The 19,734-nt window shown below is 37.3% G+C and overlaps 1 protein-coding gene across 1 annotated transcript in view; it reads left to right on the top strand.

The window, feature by feature from the left end:
- The first annotated feature begins 9,414 nt into the window (after positions 1-9,414).
- Positions 9,415-19,734, top strand: part of KHDRBS2 (KH RNA binding domain containing, signal transduction associated 2) — a 543,955-nt gene continuing 533,635 nt past the window's right edge. The window contains exon 1 of the mRNA XM_029944584.1: positions 9,415-9,662. Within this exon, the coding sequence (XP_029800444.1) occupies positions 9,572-9,662 (91 nt within the window). The 5' untranslated portion in view covers positions 9,415-9,571. The remainder of the gene's footprint in view (positions 9,663-19,734) is intronic.

The following is a 19,734-nucleotide window of genomic DNA, read 5'->3' as shown; positions in this document are numbered from 1 at the left end:
TGGCTGCTTTGCAGAAATAATTTTTCTTTTTATGGGGAATTTATCAGAGAATTTTAAGAAAGGAAAAAGCTTTTGAAAACCATTACACTGTCACCAGCAAGTGAATACAATTTTGATATAATGGACATCATCATACATGAAAATTATTTTCATTTAAATAGAAGACAACTCGTCATTGACTATGATAATTACAGGAATATATAGTTAGGAATTCATGTGCCTGAAATATGGATGCCATAGTAGGCAGAATAATGGCCTCCCATCTATGTCTGCAACCTAATCCCACGACCGTGTGAATATGTGAGGACTGCAGTGCATTGGTTCCCTATGGCTGTTGTAACAATATACCACAAGCTTGTAGCTCAAAACAATACAACTTTGTTATTTGATAGTTCTGGAGGTCAGAGGTATAAAATGGGCCTGCCAGGCTTCATTCTTTCTGAAGTCTCCAAGGCAAAAGCTGTTTCCTTGTCTTTTTTAGTCTTCTAGAGGCCACACTCATTCCTTGGCTGGTGGCTTCTTCCATTTTCAGAATAACAGCTTCACATTTCTCTCTTGCTCTCCCCATTCTCTCACTTTCTCTTCTTTCATGGTCTTCCTTCCTTTGTCTCCCTCTCTATTAATTTTCTTCCCTCTCTTCCCTAGCCTTCTCTGTGTCTGTCTGGCTCGGTCTCCCTTTCTCTTCTTTTCTCAGACACTCATGCCTCTATTTTGTAAGTATCCCTGTGATGACACTGGGTCCCCATCTGTATAATTCAGAAAAATCTTCCTGTTTTAAGGTCCTTCACTTAATTACATCTACAAAGTTTCCTTTGCCATGTAAGGTAACATAGTCACAAGTTCTGGGAATGAGGACATGGCATTGGGGGGGGGGGCATTATAGAGTCTCCCACAATGGCGGATGGAATTAAGATTGCTAATCAGTTGACCTTAAATAGGGAGATGATTCTGGATTATGCAAGTAGGCTCAATGAAATTGTAAGGGTCCTTGAAAGTAGAGAGGAAGGCAGTAATGTAGGCCAGAGTAATGCAGTGTGAGAGGACACAATCTGATGCTGCTGTCTTTAAAGAAAGAAAGACGCGGGAAAAGACAGACCTCCCATAAAAATGGTATAAAGACAGCTGTGACGGCACACAGATTTTAACCCATGAGAAACTTGGGAAACCCATGTGAAATTTCTGATCTACAAGAGTCTAAGATAATAACTTTTTGTTGTCTTAAAATACTAAATCTGTGGTAATCTGAGCCCGCTGGGCAACAGCTATGTTGGATGAGTGCTATGTCTCAGCCAAGGCTTCAGATGACTACAGCATTAGGCACACTTTTGACTGCAACCTCATGAGACATCTTAAACCAGAACCACCCAGCTAAACTAACCCCGGATTCCAGAGCCTCATAGATTGTGTAATAGAATCAATGTTTATTCTTATAAATTGCTAAATCCTTGACTTGTTGCATAGTAGATAACTAATATAAAAATTGATATAAGTCTGGCATATAGCAAGAATTATATAAATGACTGGTATTGATATACTTCTCATAAGGGCAAATGAATTTATATGTGTCTTATCTCATCTACCTGTCCCTAAGGGAATTCCCCAAATCAGGAGAGTTGAATAGTCAAATCTAGTTACTCTAGAACGGTGAGCCTTCCTGCTCACACAGGCTCGTTAGTGTCTCTGGTATATCCTTATGGCTCTGCTCCTGTCTACTTCTTAGAGGTGTCAGGATCACACTTCTAGTCCCGGACCTCTGCCTGCAGAGTTAGATTATGATTGTTTTGGTTTAGCTTGCCAGTAAGTGGATGGTTGAGGGCAACAGAAAACTGCATAGAGAAACTCACAATTAACAAGTGAGAAGGATAAGGTGTGTACACGTGTACATGTGTGTACAGTGAGTGAGTGAAATAAGGATTCTATATTTTGTGAAGAGTTGGATTACTTAATTGGTACTCAGGGCAAAAAATTTTTTGGAGAATCTGTTAATTAAATAGGAGAACAAGTTTAGATCCATATGAAATTTATTGAATGTCTAATTGTAAAATCTATTTCAAAAATTATTAGTTGTTGATTTGCTGAGTAAGTAGCGTTCAATAAGCTAGGTTTCTAAGGAACTGATATTTAATAAATATTAAGGGCCTAAAATATTTGTCTATTCTTGGTTTAGAGAAAATTAGATTAAATTGGAAAGTACTGATAGCCTTGTTTATTTTATTAATTTTTCACTTACGCTGCTTGCTCCTAAAAGTCTCAAGTTATTTAGTGTCCAATGAACACAAGATTGATTTCATTCCTTTAAAATTCCAACTCCCTGGTCAATTTGACCAGGTTATGCTGCCATCCTATTTGCATTTCTATTATATTTTTTAAGAAATATCTGAAACTTTCCAAGTCCTCTCATGTAATTAGCAAGCATAGCTTGATGTCATGAGCGATAAAGTTAAGTTCTTTATTCTTTACACATGTACACACAAAAGCATAAATCCCTTTCAACTAAGTAAAACTCCAATTCTGCTATATCATTATGTAGTGACTTTGAGAAAATAATTGAATGTAAGATAGAGAGCAGTGGTTTAACCAGAAAATAAATGAACACTGTGGGGGACTTATTAGCCCTGGAAGCTCCTTCAGTAAGTGAAATAAAGATGTATTCTACATATTCCCAAGCTTTTGAGGCCTTAGAGCAGCATTTTCTGCCTCTAAACTTATTTATATAAGTTTATTCCAGGGGTGCTTGGTTGGCTCGGTCAGTTAAGCTTCCGACTTTGGCTCAGGTCAAAATCTTGTGGTTTGTGGTTTTGAGCCCCAACTTGGGCTGTCAGCTTGGAGCACTTTGGATCTTTTGTCTCCCTCTCGTTTGACCCCTGCCTCCTCAAAAATAAATAAATGTTAAAGATATTTAAAAAATTGTTCTAGGGGTGCCTGCGTGGCTCAGTTGGTTGGGCATCCGACTTTGGCTTAGGTCATGATCTCATGGTTGTGGGTTCGAGCCCTGCTTCAGGCTCTGTGCTGACAGCTAGCTCAGAGCCTGGAGCCTGCTTCAGATTCTGCATCTCCCTCTCTCTCTGACCCTCCCCTGCTCACACTTTGTCTCTCTCAAAATAAAATAAAGACATAGCATTTTTTTTAAAAAAGTTCTATATTTTTATTTTATTTAGCTGAAATTCACATAACAAAGTTAACTGTTGTAAAGTGAACAATTCAGTGACATTTAGTAGATTCACAATGTTGTGTAACCACCACATCCATCCAGGTGAAAATTATTTTTCTCATTTCAAAAAGAAACCCATAACCATTTCCACCTCCCCTCAAATCCTGACGTCTCTCTCAGTCTGCATTCTGACTCTATGAATTTATTTGTTCTGGCTCTTTTAAGTAAATGGATTCATACAATATATGAATTTTTGCATCTATTTTTATTTATTTAGTATAACATTTTCACAGTTTGTCTGCATTGTAACATGTATCAGTACCTTATTCCTCTTGTGGCTGAATTGTATTCCATTGTATGCATATATCACGTTTTGTTTATACATCCAATGAATGGTATAATTTGGGCTGTTTCCATCTTTCAACTATTGTGAACAGTGCTGCAATAAATATATGAGTATATGTATTTCCTCTAGTAACAGTTTTCTATTCCTTTGCATATATACTTAGAAGTGGAATTGCTGGGTTAAATAGTAATTTTATGCTTAATTTTTGAGAAGCTATTGAACTACTGCACCATTTTATGGTCCCATCAGCAATGTATGAGAATTCTACTTTCTTCATATTGTTGCCAAAACTTACTATTTTCCTTTTTAAAATGGTAACCATTGTAGTGGGAATGATGTACCTTACTCTAATTTTGATTTTCATTTTTCTGATGTTCAATGAAGTTAAACATCTTTTCATATGCTTATGGGCCATTTGTGTACCTTCTTTGGAGAAATGTTTATTCAAGTCCCTTGCCAATATTCTAAATTGGGCTATCTTTTTGTTGTTGAGTCATGAGAGTTCTTTGTATATTCTGGATACAAGGGCTTTATTAGATATTTGATTTGTAAATATTTCCTCTCATTCTATAAGTTATATTTTCATTGTTTGATAACCAAATGTGCTTTGATGCACAAAAGGTTTTAATTTGAATGAAGTGTAATTCATTTTTTTTCTTTTGGTGTCACATCGAAGACTCCATTGCCAATCCAAGGTCATGAAGATTTACCTCTATGTTTTGTTCTAAGAGTTTTATAGCTTTAGATCTTATACTTAGGCTATGGATCCATATTTGGGGTAATTTTTGAAAACAGTGTGAGACGGGGTCCATCTTCATTGTTTTGCATTTAGATATCCCGTTGTCTCAGCACCATTTGTTGAAGAGACTATTCTTCAACATCTCTTTTGAAAATCATTCGGCCTTAGATGTATCACTTTCCTATGGATTCTCAATTCTATTCCATTATTTATATTCCATTACCTGCCCTTACTTATGCAAGTAGATATTTATTATTACTGTAGCTTTGTAGTAAGTTTTGAAATCAAGAAACGTGAGTCCTTCAACTCCATTCTTCCTTTTCAATATTGTTTTGGATATACGGGGTCTTTGCAGCTGTTGGCCTCCCTCCTTATATTTGTGAGGATTCAGAAAAGCAGTATTGCCAACACAAGGGTAGGCTCTCAACATATACCACTTCTGTTCTGTCTCTTTTCTGCTGTTCTTTAGCTAGTTATACATTTGTGTCAGCTTAAATCCAATATGCTAATTTGAAAGCTTCCCAATCAGAAAACACTTTCCCCCTGTATAGAGACAGACCAGCTTTGAGTGGTGACTTTTCATTTCGTGCTGTGGCATATTAGCATGTAGCATACATTGCAGCATTACATAGGAAAGATTTCTCATGGCTCTTGCTGCTACTGCTATTGGTTATTGAACAGGCAAGTCTCAATCCCCTTCTTCCTTTCTTGAACCCCTAAAATATATCATGGAAGTGAAAAAGGAAACTGGAGCTGATTTCAGTTATCTAGTTAGTGAAACTAAAAAAAAACTGAAATATTAAACCAGTACCTTTTATTAGTGGGCTCTGCCAGAGTCTTCATCGATGAAAATATGTCAGTCAATATTTTGGCCCTTATTTATACTCTTTCCTAGGCACCAAGGCATTAGAAAGCTCAGTAAATATTAATACCTTAAGTCTCCATTATCATTATATAAATAGTTGAGCTGCTATACTTTTATTAACCCATGATTTGTATTGTTGGTGTCTTCGACTAAATCCTTGGAGTAAGTAGTTAGGCTGGTGAGGTACTCCCAACGTTGATGAGAAGTCTGAAATAGAAATTGTGTGTTTTATTTAATAATATAGTTTGGCACTTTTTATTAGTCTGCAAAAATAAGCCTGATTAAATGCCCTTTAGCTTGGCCTTTCTTACAAGGGTTTGTGAAAGTATTGAATACACAGTTTGTACATTAACTACAGGATATATTCTATAGCACATACCTTATTCATTCTTTAAAACCAAATTGCAAAATGCAAAATTTTCCATAATATACCATTGCTGAAATAATAGTGTAGTAAATGAAATACCATAAAAATTTTTCTCAGGACTAGAACTCATATTGGAAATGGGATAAATCTTTTCTAAGAAATTCAAATCAATTCAATGGTAATTTGGGTTAAGTTATTTATACCATTAGAAGAAGAGGGCTTAACAGTAGTTGTAATTTATTCATGTTTGGCACATAATACTCTATTCCACAATCATCTATAGAAGGATCTCAATTTATTTACATTTATGTCTACTAAATTTTTCCATTAATAAGGTTACTCTGAGAATATCCACTAAATATTTGTATCTATAAAATGCTTATATATGAATAAATGGAAAACACACAGTGGCATAGAGCTGTTTATTTAAAACACATAGATTTGATGCTGGATAAGTGTATGCATAGGGTACTTAAAGAATTTGCCTTTTTAAGCCATATCCTGTTTGGAAACAGGCAATATTTTCAAGTCAATTTTGAAGCACACTCATTTTTAAGGGTCAATATAGTGTGTATGATGTTATTTTATATGTTTGTCACGTGCGAAGCACACAAATGATCCTAAAGATTAGGTTAACATTCACTAAAAAATGTTTTTAAAGCTACATTAATGCCTTTTGGTCTGCAAGAATACATTTTAGGCATTTGCTGAGAGTTTGCCTGGACTAATAAAATTATAAATCCTTTCGGTAATAACTAAAAGTAAAGGCCAGCTTACCATATTTATAATGACCGGATATCCAGAGACATTGTGTAATAAAGTCACAGGTCTCCAAAGTATCTTCTCAGTGCACCTTAATCATGGGAAAAAACACTGTAAATGGCTAATGTGGTGGCTGTTACTGAACATAACAAGAGTTAACGCATCTTTCTGATTCATGAAACCGCATTTGTGCATGTCCCCATCGTCATAGGCTTTTAATCTCTTGACACGCTACAAAGCAAAATGAAGTTGTAATTATTACACAATACCTTTTCTAATTTATATTCATTCCAAGATGTTTTCAATTTATTAGCTGTGGTGAGAATCTTTTCTGCCCTTTGTTGCTATAGTAGTTCCTGGCCATCTCTCTGAAGATTGGTGGCACGTCTCCCTTCACACATCTGTAGCAAACCGGGTTCAGAATGCACAACTTACTTCAACTATGAAACATCCTACCCACATTCATCTAAAATGACAAGTACTCTCTAACATATCCTTAATTCTCATTTTAACTTCTTCTTTGAAAATATGAGCCAGAAGAGATCACTTGAAAAGCATACACAAACAGAGTGATGACAATCCTTTGTGGTTCCCCTAACACTTAAAATTAAATTGGAGTTATTTTCCAACCACCAAATCTTAGGTATTTTGTCCCTTTCCAAACCTCACCTTTAATATTTGTCCTTTCTCTCCCACAGCATTGCAGTCACATGGACTCCAGTCAGTTCTGTGGATAGGCAAATTCTTTCTAGTCACACGGCTTTTTCATTGGCAAATTCACCTGCCTGGAATGCTTTCTCTTGTTCATTTTACACAGATAGATTCTTCTTTTTCCATTAGGTTTTTTTGTTAAATGTCAACTCTTACCAAGACTGCAAGTCTACCTTGGCCAAAAAAAAAAAGAAAAGAAAAGAAAAATAGATTTTCCTTGTATTAACTTTTTTAACTCCTTGCTTGGTCCCCTCTTGGGCTTTACTGCAGCCAACAATTACTAATTACCAGTTCTCTTGTGTATTCAGTTGTATTCTTCTTTCCTCATTAGAAAATAATCTTTCTGATATGCTAGGCTCTTCTTGATATTCAATAAACACTTGTTGAATGCATATATACATAAATAAATTAAATATTTAATGTACAAAAAGATAGACTAAAGCAGTGCAATCTGGAGCTAAATGGTGCTAAATGGACTCAAATTTTAATCTCAACTTTAGCATTAACTACTTATAAGCCTTAAACATATTTTTTGCAGCAAGAATGTTTAAGAACTATTGCTTAGTAACTTTTAAATATATAACACAGTATTACTAACTACAGTCATCAGGCTACATATTACATACCATAACTTATTTATTTTACAATTGCAAGTTTGTACCTTTTGACTACCTTCATGCATCTCGCCCATCCCTCTACCACAAGATACTTTTGTAGGGCTAGAGAAACAACATTTTGGGAGCACAGACTAATTTAAAGTGTTTGGTTTTTACACAGGAAAGCTCTTGATTTAAAAAGAATTCTAAAGAAATGTGACATTTTTTCCTACTGTCAGAAAACAAAATCATCAGCGTTATGAACTTTGCTATCGCAACGTTATCACAGCTTATTTCATGAACTTTTAACAACCCCATCACATTTGTTAGCCACATATTCCCTTACCCTGGCCCCATGGTGGCATACGATCAGCTTCTGGGTGGGAAGAACATGGAGGCCCCAAGGAGACTGTATTTGTTACTTCCGGGTCACTGAACTTCTCTGTCTCTGCCCGTCATTTCCATACCTATAAAACAGGAAGTAACACTCATACCACGTTTTTCAGAGTGCTTCTGTGAAGACAAAGTGAGATAATGGATGTGATGACAGAGATTTTTAAATATTCTATACGTGAAAGATATTCTCCCAACCTAATGTTGAAAAATAATAAGGAAAAGATTTGAATACAGTGGGAAAACTGGGAAAAGTTTTAGGGCTTTATTTGTAGGAGAACTAGCCCCCATTCTTCTACACTGAAAACAGTGGAGGAGAGGCAAACTGGAAAATGATTGTCTATGAAAAGACACGGTGGAAAGATTGTTTTTTAACACTTGAAGCTCGCAAGCTGCATTTTCAGGCTCCATTAAGAGAAGGATGGGCAGTGCCTCCAGTGTTGGTGATACCTTCAGGGTTAAACTCTCCTTTAAATACAGGTGGGATAAATACAAAGTAGCTCAGCCACAGCACCTGGTCAAACACACGGTCACATCTAAAATAAGAAGGGAAAATGAGAGCAACCGTGGTTACCTATTTTCTAGTCTCCTCCTTCTTCCACGGTCTTCCCAATTCCTTCACAAACTCTGGCTAACTGATTATATTGTTTTGTAGTTTTAAAATTCAGGCCCCTCTCAGAACCTTTCCTATAGATAGGGATTAGGGGAGGAGGGATGGATGGGAAGGAAACCGGAACTAAGTCGATACCCTAATGATTGTACACTGGAAGCATGTTGCTGTACAATATCGGCGCAGAGCCGCTTTGTTTATCAATGAACATCCCACTGCGTCTCCGAGATGTAGGTCAGGCTCATTGGAAATATCAGCAGCCGATCACAAGCAGTCTTTAGCATATTTCCAGACACGGTGCGCTGCTGATTCTTGCACACTGGAGTGCGTCTGAGCTTCACGACGGAGAGGGGGGACACCTGTACCTTAGGGACGCAGGTGAAGTCCCGTCTACCTTCCTGATACTTTCCTTGGTGCTTTCTCATTCCCTCAGTCGCTCACTCTTCATGTTCATCTCCCTGCTGTCTTAGACCCGAGCTTCTCTGCTAAATGGGTGCTTTTCCCGCTCTCTCCTTTTTCCGCACCTCCGCCGAACACAGAGTGCTCCACACAACTGGGCATGCTTAATAACCAGGGAAAGCTTCGGCTGCAAGAAGAAAGCTTTTGCACCTTCTGCGCTCCCCTCCCCTCTGCAGCTGCTTCCTGCCAGTCAGGCGATCCGACGTGCCGCGCGGCCCAATGAGGGTCCGCAGCTTTCGCGGGGGCCCGGCCTCTCGTAGAGCCACCGCCAATGAATGGTTGGCGGAGGTGGGACGCGCCCTGTTCCCGCCTCTCCAGTTAAGGCAGCTGGTGTGAGCCGGGGCTCGGCGCGAGCCGGGGACGACGGAAGGGACCGGCAGGTGTGGGCGCCGGGCCGCGCAGCCCGACGGCTGGAGTCGCTGCCACTCGGTGCATGGGCCAGTGAGGACGCGCGGAGATCCCCTCGCCGCGGCGAAGGCGGAGCAGCGCGGGAGCAAGGCGCTGCCTGGCGACCCTGCGTCCGAGCGAGCGGAACCTTGCGCTTCGCCCGGGGACGGTCCGAAGTCCGCGCTATGGAAGAGGAGAAATATTTGCCTGAGCTGATGGCAGAGAAAGATAGCCTGGATCCATCTTTTGTGCATGCATCGCGCCTTTTGGCGGAAGGTAGGACTTGCTCTCACAGATGGGTACAAATCACTGGCCGCCCATCTCACCCGAGGCTTGGGTAGGGGAGTGAAGTTGGGGAGGGACGCCTGTCTCCTTCGCCGAAACTGTCCCCCTAAAGATGCTCGCTTCGGAGCTCAGGCGGACAGAGCCCATTCTTGGGGCGGACAGCAGTGCTCCTTCTCTACGTCTTAATTTGGGGGAAGACCAAAGCTACGAGATGTAATGGCAGTGGTGATGTGACCTGTTAGGATCATTGATGGAGAAACCATAAAGTGTAGCGCGGTCAACAGGGATATTTTCACTTTGCAGGCGAAAAGGAAATCAGTTTGGAAGTAAATGGTGATGAGTGTAGTGTTCTAAGAGCTTCTTAGCTACAAATCATTTATTTTATTTTATTTTATTTTATTTTATTTTTTTGCTACATTTGGGAAGTGATTTTGATGCCCTTTATCTAATACAACCTTTCCTATGGAGAGACTTAGAATTAACGTAGGTGAAACGATGCATGTTTGTTAATGTTTGTGAATGTGGCAAAGGCTAAAGTGCTTATCAATTTATTTGAAGTGTGATGATTGGGTACTCTTCGAGATACTGGCCCCTGGGAACACGCCACAATTGATCAACTGTTTTACCAAGTGTGCATTTTCTTTTGTGTACCTGTAATGTTAAAGATTCCATTCCCAGAGGAATATATATGTCTTGTCTTCTGTGTTGCTTTCAAAGATCGTTTAAGCACACACACACACACACACACACACACACACACACACACACAAACTTCTGTATAACAGAAATATTCGCCCAATTACTCCATTCATCTTGAAATAATGCCATCTATCTGCTAAAGACACAGTATCTGTAATAATCTACACATGCCTTTTTAAAAACAACTCCAGTTTTTTTTTTCGGTGAATGCTTCATTAATAATGAATTGCTTCATCATCAAATTGACTACAATGCAGTTTTGTAGCTTAGGTTGTTATGGACTTACCTATAGCAAAATTGAAAGTGCCAACTTCCTCTTCCCTTTCCCTTCAGCATTAAATGAAATGTTTTCTTTATTGAGACTTAGTTGTACATGGAAGGAAAAATTGTAATCCTCCATGTATGACTCAAATAGCCATTTGGTTTGTTTAAATATTTTATTGATGGAGAATTATTTGTCACAACAGTAAAGTGCAAGGTATTTTTTCATATTAAACAATTAAAATATTTATAATCATAATCTTGAACATGTGAAATAGCTAAACTGCTTTTCAAAGAACAAGTTAGTTTTTTAGAGGATTTGGAAAGGTAAAAAGCAATGATACTTACTATTTTCTTGGTTACTGAATGAAAAAGCTAGAAATTCAGATGAAAAGTAAAGTCAATTTAAAAATTAAACTCTCCCTTGACTTTCTCAAAAATAAAGACTGCATAAAAATAGTAGGAATATTGAAAAATAATGACTTAATAAATGCTTAAAATGATTAAAATGCAAGGAAGCCTTCTCAAATCATGTATTTCAATATATCTTCTAGAAGTATCTTTATTAAGCTGATAATGTCTTTAAAATGAAAAAAAAAAGTTTAGAATTGACCGTTTTCTCTGACCTGCTAATTGGAGTTCTCTTTGGGACAGCAGGCTCAATGATTAATTCATCAGTCATTGATGAAAGTTAGTGGAGTTAATACATGTTTCAAAACTGCCAAACTAAAGAAATGCATATGAGAAACTCTTAGTAGAGTGAGTAAGTATTTCTGTGGCTGGTGAAACAGTCAGAAAAGGCTATGCCCTTGGTTCCTTAACATTTTATCTTTCTCAGGAACTTGATTTTTTGATATTTAGGAACGTGTTCCAGCATACCTTGTAATTTAATTTTTTCCCAGCAGGGGGAAGCATGTCCTGCTTTTGTAAAGAATTAGGAGGAAGAAGCTCTTAAATAGAAAAATATCTAAGTAAGAAACAAAGAGAGGTGTTCAAATTTCAGAGAAATCATAATGAGGAAAAGAGAGTGGGGGAAGTGATGATTATCATCTCGGAGTATATAAAGAGATATGCAAGAAAGATGCATAAGGTTTACATTAATTCTTTATTTGTACCTGAAGTTTTTTATATGTACTTATTGAAGAGTAAAAGGTGAGTGCCCTTTGGAATCTCTAATAAATCTTAATGTACACTTTACATTATAGATCTTTTGTTGTTTTTTCAAAGGCGCTTTGCCAAGATTTCCAGGTTTTGTTTTAGATCTCTATAGGAGAATATGTTGAGATGATTTTATTTCTCTTACCTGGAAATGCACTGATTGAAGGCAGTGGCTATAAATAAACCTGACATAGATATTCATTTGGAGAGAAGGTGCACACTGAAGTACATTTCAGTCAGTACTGTGCAGACAGTCTCAAGACTGAGTGAGCAATAAAAATGATCCAGATGATTCAGTTCTTCGGAATGATTTTCTGGAAGCTAATATATATAAGGTTAGTTATGTAAACCAATGAGCTTTACCAGTGATTTGTTTTGCATTTTTGATTGGTGATAGATGCCAATCCGTGCTCATTTGCAACTGCTTCATAAGGCAATGGGGTTAAAAGTAGTTGTTTGTTAATTATTTTAATTATTTTGATTATAGGTCATTTATTTCACTTGTTTCTGCTATGTGTTTTCAGTAGAAAGCTAATGGAAGAGCCCATGCATTTTATGTATTTGTTTGTTACTTAGCAAAGATCTTGAATAATATGGTTTGAAGAGTGCTTCAAATACGTTTGACCAATTAATATAACTTTCCTCCTGTGATTATAATGTTGTTTAATTATCCATTTGTTATGGAAGATGCTTTTGAATATGATAAAACAGCAAACTCAGCATAATCCTGAAAGTTCCACTCAGCCTCTGAATTTGCTTGCTAGATGAAATTAGATGAGGTTATTTCTATCTACTTCTGGGAAGTGCACTAAACTGTGAATCCAGATACCTGGATTTTAATTCCACTTTTGCCTAAACTGAATGTTGATAAACTTCCCTTCCTCCAAGCTCAGTTTCTTTGTCTCTGAAATTAAGGAATTGGACTACATGATATATAGGTTTCTTTGTAATCCCAGACTTAATAGGAATTACAAAGTTCTCTGCTTTGCAAGATTTCCCAACCTGAATCCTTCACAGATATTGGTAGATTCATCATTGTTTTGGTTGACTCATCAAATGAGGAAGTCAAATATTACAAATATCCCAACAGTTAAACTGTTTTTTTTTTAAAACATTAGGTGCTATTTTTACATTTGAGTGAAAAGCTTGATCTTCCATCTAGGATTGACTTTCATGTTTGCGGATATAGAATGGACCTTTAAAACCATGAGAGTAACTGGGAATAATATTTATCATAAATGCTGACTTGCAGTGACTTAACTACATGTAGATTTTCAATAAGGATCAGTATTTAATTTACATTATATTCCTTAAAATATTTTCCACAGAGCATAGAGGGTTCTTAAATTAAGGAAAGGTATTGGTGTAATGTCTAAAAAATATAATATTCATGTGACTTTCCTTTTGATTAATGTAACTCCTTTTTTCTCCTAATACATTTGGGATAATCTGGCTTATGTTTCTTAAATAAAACCAAAATTGTCAAAAAACTGATGAGATAGTTTTGATTTTCAATTAAAACACATTTATGAGATAGTGGGAAAATTCTGCTTTAGCAAACAAAACACTCGGGACAAAATGTTGACACTTTAGTCTATTGTGAAATATAAGATGTGTCATCTCCTCTCTGGTTCCCAATTTGTTCAGCTGTAAAACAGGAAAAGTTTTATCTACCAACCCTGGGTCTTTTAAGGTTAAAACAATTCTGTTTGTAATAATACAAACTATATGTTATACAAACATAAATAGAATTTTTATACAAAAATAACATAAACAGAAATTACACAAATAGAAGATAATGCTTGTAAGATTTTCCTTAACATTTTAATGGTACTGTGGACTTGACCTCAACTTGATGCTTGACTTTGTAAGAAAATAAACACTGCCTTTACTCTCTAAATCACTGCTGAGTGAAATTTGAACTCCTAGACCAAATTATAAAATAAATTATCTTACGAAAAATTATTCCAGTAAGGGTGTTTAAAATATCATGTTCCCTCAGTCACTGGTCACTTATTCAGTGCTTTTTTGTGCTTGATTAGCCCTTGTCCTGTGTATTTCAAGGGTACTTCTAAACCTCCTCAGGTCTTGTCATAAACCCACATGTCCTTCACTCTTGGCAGCTGATTTCATCCTCTGTTTTAGTAGAGAATGGATTTATATCTCTGATGTTTTTCTATCTCCTATCACCTAAAAATTTCCATAATCCTCCTTACTGTCTTTCATTTCCAGAAGGTGAAATGTGTCTTTTTTGTTCTAGGCTGACTCATGTACACCAGTATCCTTAATCTTAATGTTCATCATGTCTTCAAGATTTGTTCTATAGCTCTGTCCCTTCTTCAGTATCTCCACTGTCTTCCTCCCTATCCCCTCTTTTAGTGTAGCAGCCTGTAGGCATGAGCCAATCTGAATAACTTAAGAAAGATAAAGTTATTTTCAGTTTTCCTCTTCAAAAATCTTCATTCTGGCTTCTGTCCTCATCATTGTCCTAAAACCTGTGACCCTGGAGACAGAAGCATCTCCTGATTGCCAAATCCAACAAAAATTTTCTGACTTCTTATAAGGTCTCTTGGCTGCACTTTCCACTGTTGGTCTTTTTCCAGTTTCTTGGCGTTTGCCTTAGCTTCCAGGCCTGACAGTGCTGTTGGTTTGACTCTTCTGTTTCTTACCTTCAACATCCTTTATCCCTCTTCTCCCCTTCCCAACTGTGCTGGCCGAGTGATTCGCTCAAAATCAAAGTTTGGCCGTGTCACACTTTTTAATTATATTTTCTTTTGCCAGGCTTTCTCTAAGACCATACCAATAGAGGGAGGGGGCCATCATCTCATATTTGGAGGTGGAGGTGAAAGTCCAGGCTCCCCACTAGGCATCATTGATGCCATCTGGCCACGAAGGGGAGGAACATCTTATTCCTGCTTCTTATGTGGTCTCCCGGGACACCGGCAGTGGTGGGAAGGCTTCATTCCTGCAGGAGCTTGATGAAAATTCCAGCAGAATGACACCTCTCATACCACCCTTGCTTGGAGAGGGGTGCCTTGTTGCTGTTGGTGAGTGTGAACGTCCAGGATTTCCCTGTGGCCTCTGCTGCCACAGCAGGAGGCATCTTTACTGTGGGTGGGAATGAAGTCCCTCATCCCCATCTAGTCTTTTCTGATTCTAGCCACAGGGGAAGATATATGTCTTTATAGCTGCAGGAGGCTGGAAGTCTAGCTCCCTGCTTAACCTTTCCTGACAGAGGTGAACATGAGACAGGTTTTTTTCCCTTTTGTATTGTTTGGCTAGAGAAGGATGTTTGTCTAAAAGTTTTCTTTATTGCTAGTTGCTCTCTAGTCCTTTGGCTAGCAGGCTTTTATTGAGAGGTTTTTTTTTTTTTTCTTTTTGTCTGCTCCTATCGACTTTCCTAGCTTGCCAGCTTCTCCAGTACCTACTTTGGTGCATATGAGGCACAAAAAACCCTACGGAAACTATCTCATCCCTGGGTCTGCCAGGGATGCTTTTTTTCTTTCCTCCTTTTGTTACCGAACCCTGAAGTCAGATTTGTGTGTCTAACTGTAGTAAGTCAATCTATGGGTCACCCTGTTAAACAAAGTTTATTCTCAGGGAAGGCAGGGAATCTGTCCCTAATCTGCCCTGTCTTGAGCCCCGGAACTGTGGGAGCTAGCAAGGTATGTGTGGGTTCGGGCAGGAACTGGATGGGCCCTGAAGCTTCTAGACAAGGGGAGGCTCCACACTTCTGAGATTGTGTGCTGTTTTGGACGTTTGGACTCCATCTGGGAGTCCTGATGTGTTACACTTGTGTCTGCAAAACAAGCATTATCAAGTATCCTCCCTCGCTAGTTCCTGTAGGTGTTACTGGAAAAAATAACAAAGAACAAGGCTCATAATTCTTGCAAGGCTGTGGAGGAATATACCTATGTGCAGTGCATGGGGTTATAATGGAGGAAAAACCTAGAGAAAGTTTACTACATGAATGAAGAAGTATACACCTGAGCTCACTCTCACAGAGTATTCTATTTTTATATATAACACCCAGTCCTTACTCATTTGTGAATTTTAAGTCATTTCTTTGTAAAATTTTCTTGTGAATGCATAGTACATTCATATTTCATTAACTACATGTAAAAGAATGAAAATGACCAGGATAAATTCTTCTGGATAATGGGGACAATATTTTTCTTTACCTTATTTCAAAGAGACTTTGTGACAGGATATATGAAACTGGGAATAAAGCAAGGTCTGATCATTATTCTTTTTTTTTTAATGTTTATTTATCTTTTAGAGAGAGAGAGGCAGAGCATGAGCAGGGGAGCTGAGCTGTCAGCACAGAGCCTGACGGGATGGGGCTCAAACTCAGGAACTGTGAGATCATGACCTGAGCCGAAGTCAGACACTTACTGAACCACCTAGTCATCCCCATTATTTTTAGTTTCTGTTTGAATATACAATCTAGACTGAAACTCCTTGTTCCCATAGCAGCTATGGAAGGAAAAAATTTTTAGAAGTAGTTTTTAGAAACTCTTGGAAAGAACACTATAGTAGCTCCTGCTTTTCTTATACACTTCTTTGTTTGTCACCTGATTTCATCTCCTTTTTTTGTATGAATATTTAAGAAATGTATGTTCATTGGAATTATATTCTGGCACCACTTTGTTTTTTAAAGCTATAAACAGTGAAAGGTTTAACATTTCAGAGAATGAAAAATGATCCCTTTTGTCACAAAAGTAGTTACTTTCACTAAAATAAGTGTGATCTGGAAATAGATTTATTAAAAATAACAAAATACTGGTTAATAACTGATCTCCCAAATAAATGTTAGCAAATAGTTGTGCTATATGACTTTATTTTCTGTATCGTATTTTTGTTAATAAACATGATTGCATGTTTTATTTGTTAAAAACTTGAGAAACCATAGCCAAACATCTTGTTGCTCAATCATTATTAACTATTTTGGTAAACAAGTCCTTTGTAGCATATCCTCCATTGCCTACCTTTGCCTCTTGATCACTATATCCAAAAAGATTCTGCAGTAGAGTGATAATAACATCCAAGAACACCAGAATGACACATTTTTGGGCTATCTACTATAGATACCATTATAGTTCAGCTAATGTGAGGGATGAATCCCTTTGGGTTAGGACTCTACCACATTTAACTACCTGATCACACATGTCCTTCACTCTATGTTGGTAACATCTGCAATATATGCTTTTGGTATTTGAAGAGGTATTGGATATTTAATTTGTTGGTTTTTAAGTAATCTGTGTGGGATGTAACATACATATGCTATAAATAACAGTGTATGAGAAGATCTGGGTTTTACAAACCAGTGATATTGTGGGAATTCAAAGAAGATCATGACTCTTCGTTGGTCATGGTTGTCATTGGTTCTTTTTCTTCATCATCGTCACTGCTTTCAACATTTATTGGGAGATCACTCCTTTGTCAGGCACTATACTAGACGTTTCGCATGCATTACCATGATTAGTTCATCCACAAAGCCTATGTGATAGTTATTACCATTATCCTTGTTTGACAAATGAGAAAAATTGTAATTAGAGAAGTCAATTTATCTCGTCACAGGGCAGATAAACTGTAAATCTGAACCCCAGGCCTTCTTGCTTAGAGATCACATGTAACCATTACACCAGGTGGCCCATTGTGAAAGAGACCCCACTTTAATCAGGCTTTGATGGAAGGGCAGATATTAATATGCAGAGTATGTCTGGGAGATCAGCATGGTTGTTGCCATTAACTTCTGAAATATGTTCCTGAATGCGAGTATTGAATGAATTATTTCCCAAAGTTCTTAAATAAGTATAATATATAAAAGGTTAGTAAATTTTAAATGGGGAGATATTCCAAAGTACAGAATTAGGTTAAAGATTGAGATAGCTAAACTTTTCTGAATGTCTTATTTTCACTGTGGTTTCTGCAGGAGTTTGATAATGAGGTGGCAAGGAACAGGAGAACATTTTCCACCCCCCCCCCCCGCCCCTTTTTGAAAAGGTGATTGGAGAACTTTGTGTGATTTGCAGAGGCATTTTTTCTTTCTGTGTCTTTTAGAGAACTGCTTACATTTGCTGAATTCTTCTAGGGAGAAAGAACAACTACAGGTCCTCTCGTGGTATCTTGAGGCGGTGTTGGTTTTGTTTAAAATTTGGAAGTGAGCAGATTTCGCATGTCGTCAGAAACAGATAACTCAGCAGCATGGCTTGATTAAAATGTTATCTATAGGTTCCGAGGTTTTAGGATTTAATAACTTTGAACAGATTGGTTGGTATTATTACACTGTTATCAGAAATGGCACAATTGATGCCCATTTCCTTTTAAATATTGAAGATTAGATTTTACTCTTCTAATAGAAAAGCAGAGTGAATGTGTTTTCTCTAGAGTGTAGATATTTTTAGCAGGTTCATAGAATTGTATGTCAGAAAATGATGGGCCCTGGCTACAACGCAGAAGAGGGAGCCTCTGTGACAGAAACTCAGTAAAGAGGTGGAAGGAGAAGGAATCTGTTAATATGAGAAGAAAGGGATGACTGTGGTAACACTTTTATTGGACATCCGCCCTGGCTCAGTTCCTCACATTATATTCCGAAGACAGGTAATATTGTACCTGTTTTTTGGAGAAAGAGGAAGAGGCCAAGTAGAGGCTAACATACTCTAATTTGGGTTTTTTAAGCAATAAGTTAGAGGTTAGATAAATGTTTACGTACAGTATAAAAGAGCGTCAAAGAGCAGCCATCAAACATTGAAGCATTAACCAATATTGAAGAGTATTACTTGTTTAAGGGAATACCAAAAACATGGTTTGAAAAACTTTTTTGAAGAGTTAAATACCTGTTACTGTGGAATTTATTGTTTCTTCTAAAATAATTTTCTCTGGGAAATTTAATAAATTTGATTGATTAGAAATTTGATTTACGTGCAGCAATACACACATTGTACCAAAGGAGACGATAAAATACAAACAGTAGATGAATGAATACATAATAAAATACATTTCTTATATGGTTTTAGGCACCTAAATGTTATTTAAATCGGAAATTAAAGCAAGCGTTAAATTAAGTACCATCCGTGTCTCCAGAGAGTCTAAGATTTTCTTTCTGGAAGGCAAAAGCTAGAAGCTGCCTTTTTATCCATCTAAGATCTGGTGGAAAAGAGGGCCTTTAAGGAATTATGTGAAGATGAAAGAACATTTGGTGTGCTGAGGCAGATGGCATTTTATTATTATCCCATGTTTGGGAATGGACTTCAGAATGATAGACAACTATGCATTAAGCTAGTATTCTGAAATTAGTGAAAGATTGGAAATTGTGTCCTATCCGCATAAGGAAAATCTGGTAGAATAAAGCATTATGATAATTAAAAGCCACTTAATGGAATTAGATGGAAATGGTAGGTGTTTGGAGTAAATTGTAATAAGCCAAATGGTTTCTCTTTGAGTAAAATGAATAGAATGTGTGTGTGTGTGTGTGTGTGTGTGTGTGTGTGTGTGTGTGTGTGAAGCATATACTAGACATGGTTAATCAATGAAAAACAGTACAGACTTGTTTAGTTGTGTTTTTATGATCTGTGGTCTGTATTACCATCTGAGACTTACATTTCAGGAGGGAACAAGAGTTACAGACAATTAAATAAATGGCCAAGATTCAGTGAAGAAGGATTTTGAGAATTATACATGCATACAGCAAACAACATCTGTGAAGCTTGTAAAGAAAGAGAACATTTATTTGAGTAGGTATAAATTAAGTGTGATATTGCACTTTAAAATTAGAAATAAGTATTTGGTCTTCTTCCCTGTCTTTCACAGAGCTCCTAAAACTTTTGTAATTGAAGTAAGCGCAGCCATAAAGATGTTTTTTGCTATGAGTGTCTTTTCAACCCTACCCAAGGAATGGGCTGGTTGTCAGGAGAACCAATCACATAATTAGAAGGTTGTAACT

This window comes from Suricata suricatta, chromosome 7, assembly GCF_006229205.1.
Source record: "Suricata suricatta isolate VVHF042 chromosome 7, meerkat_22Aug2017_6uvM2_HiC, whole genome shotgun sequence".
Taxonomy (NCBI): Eukaryota; Metazoa; Chordata; class Mammalia; order Carnivora; family Herpestidae; genus Suricata; species Suricata suricatta.
This window is presented reverse-complemented; position numbering and strand designations above follow the sequence as displayed.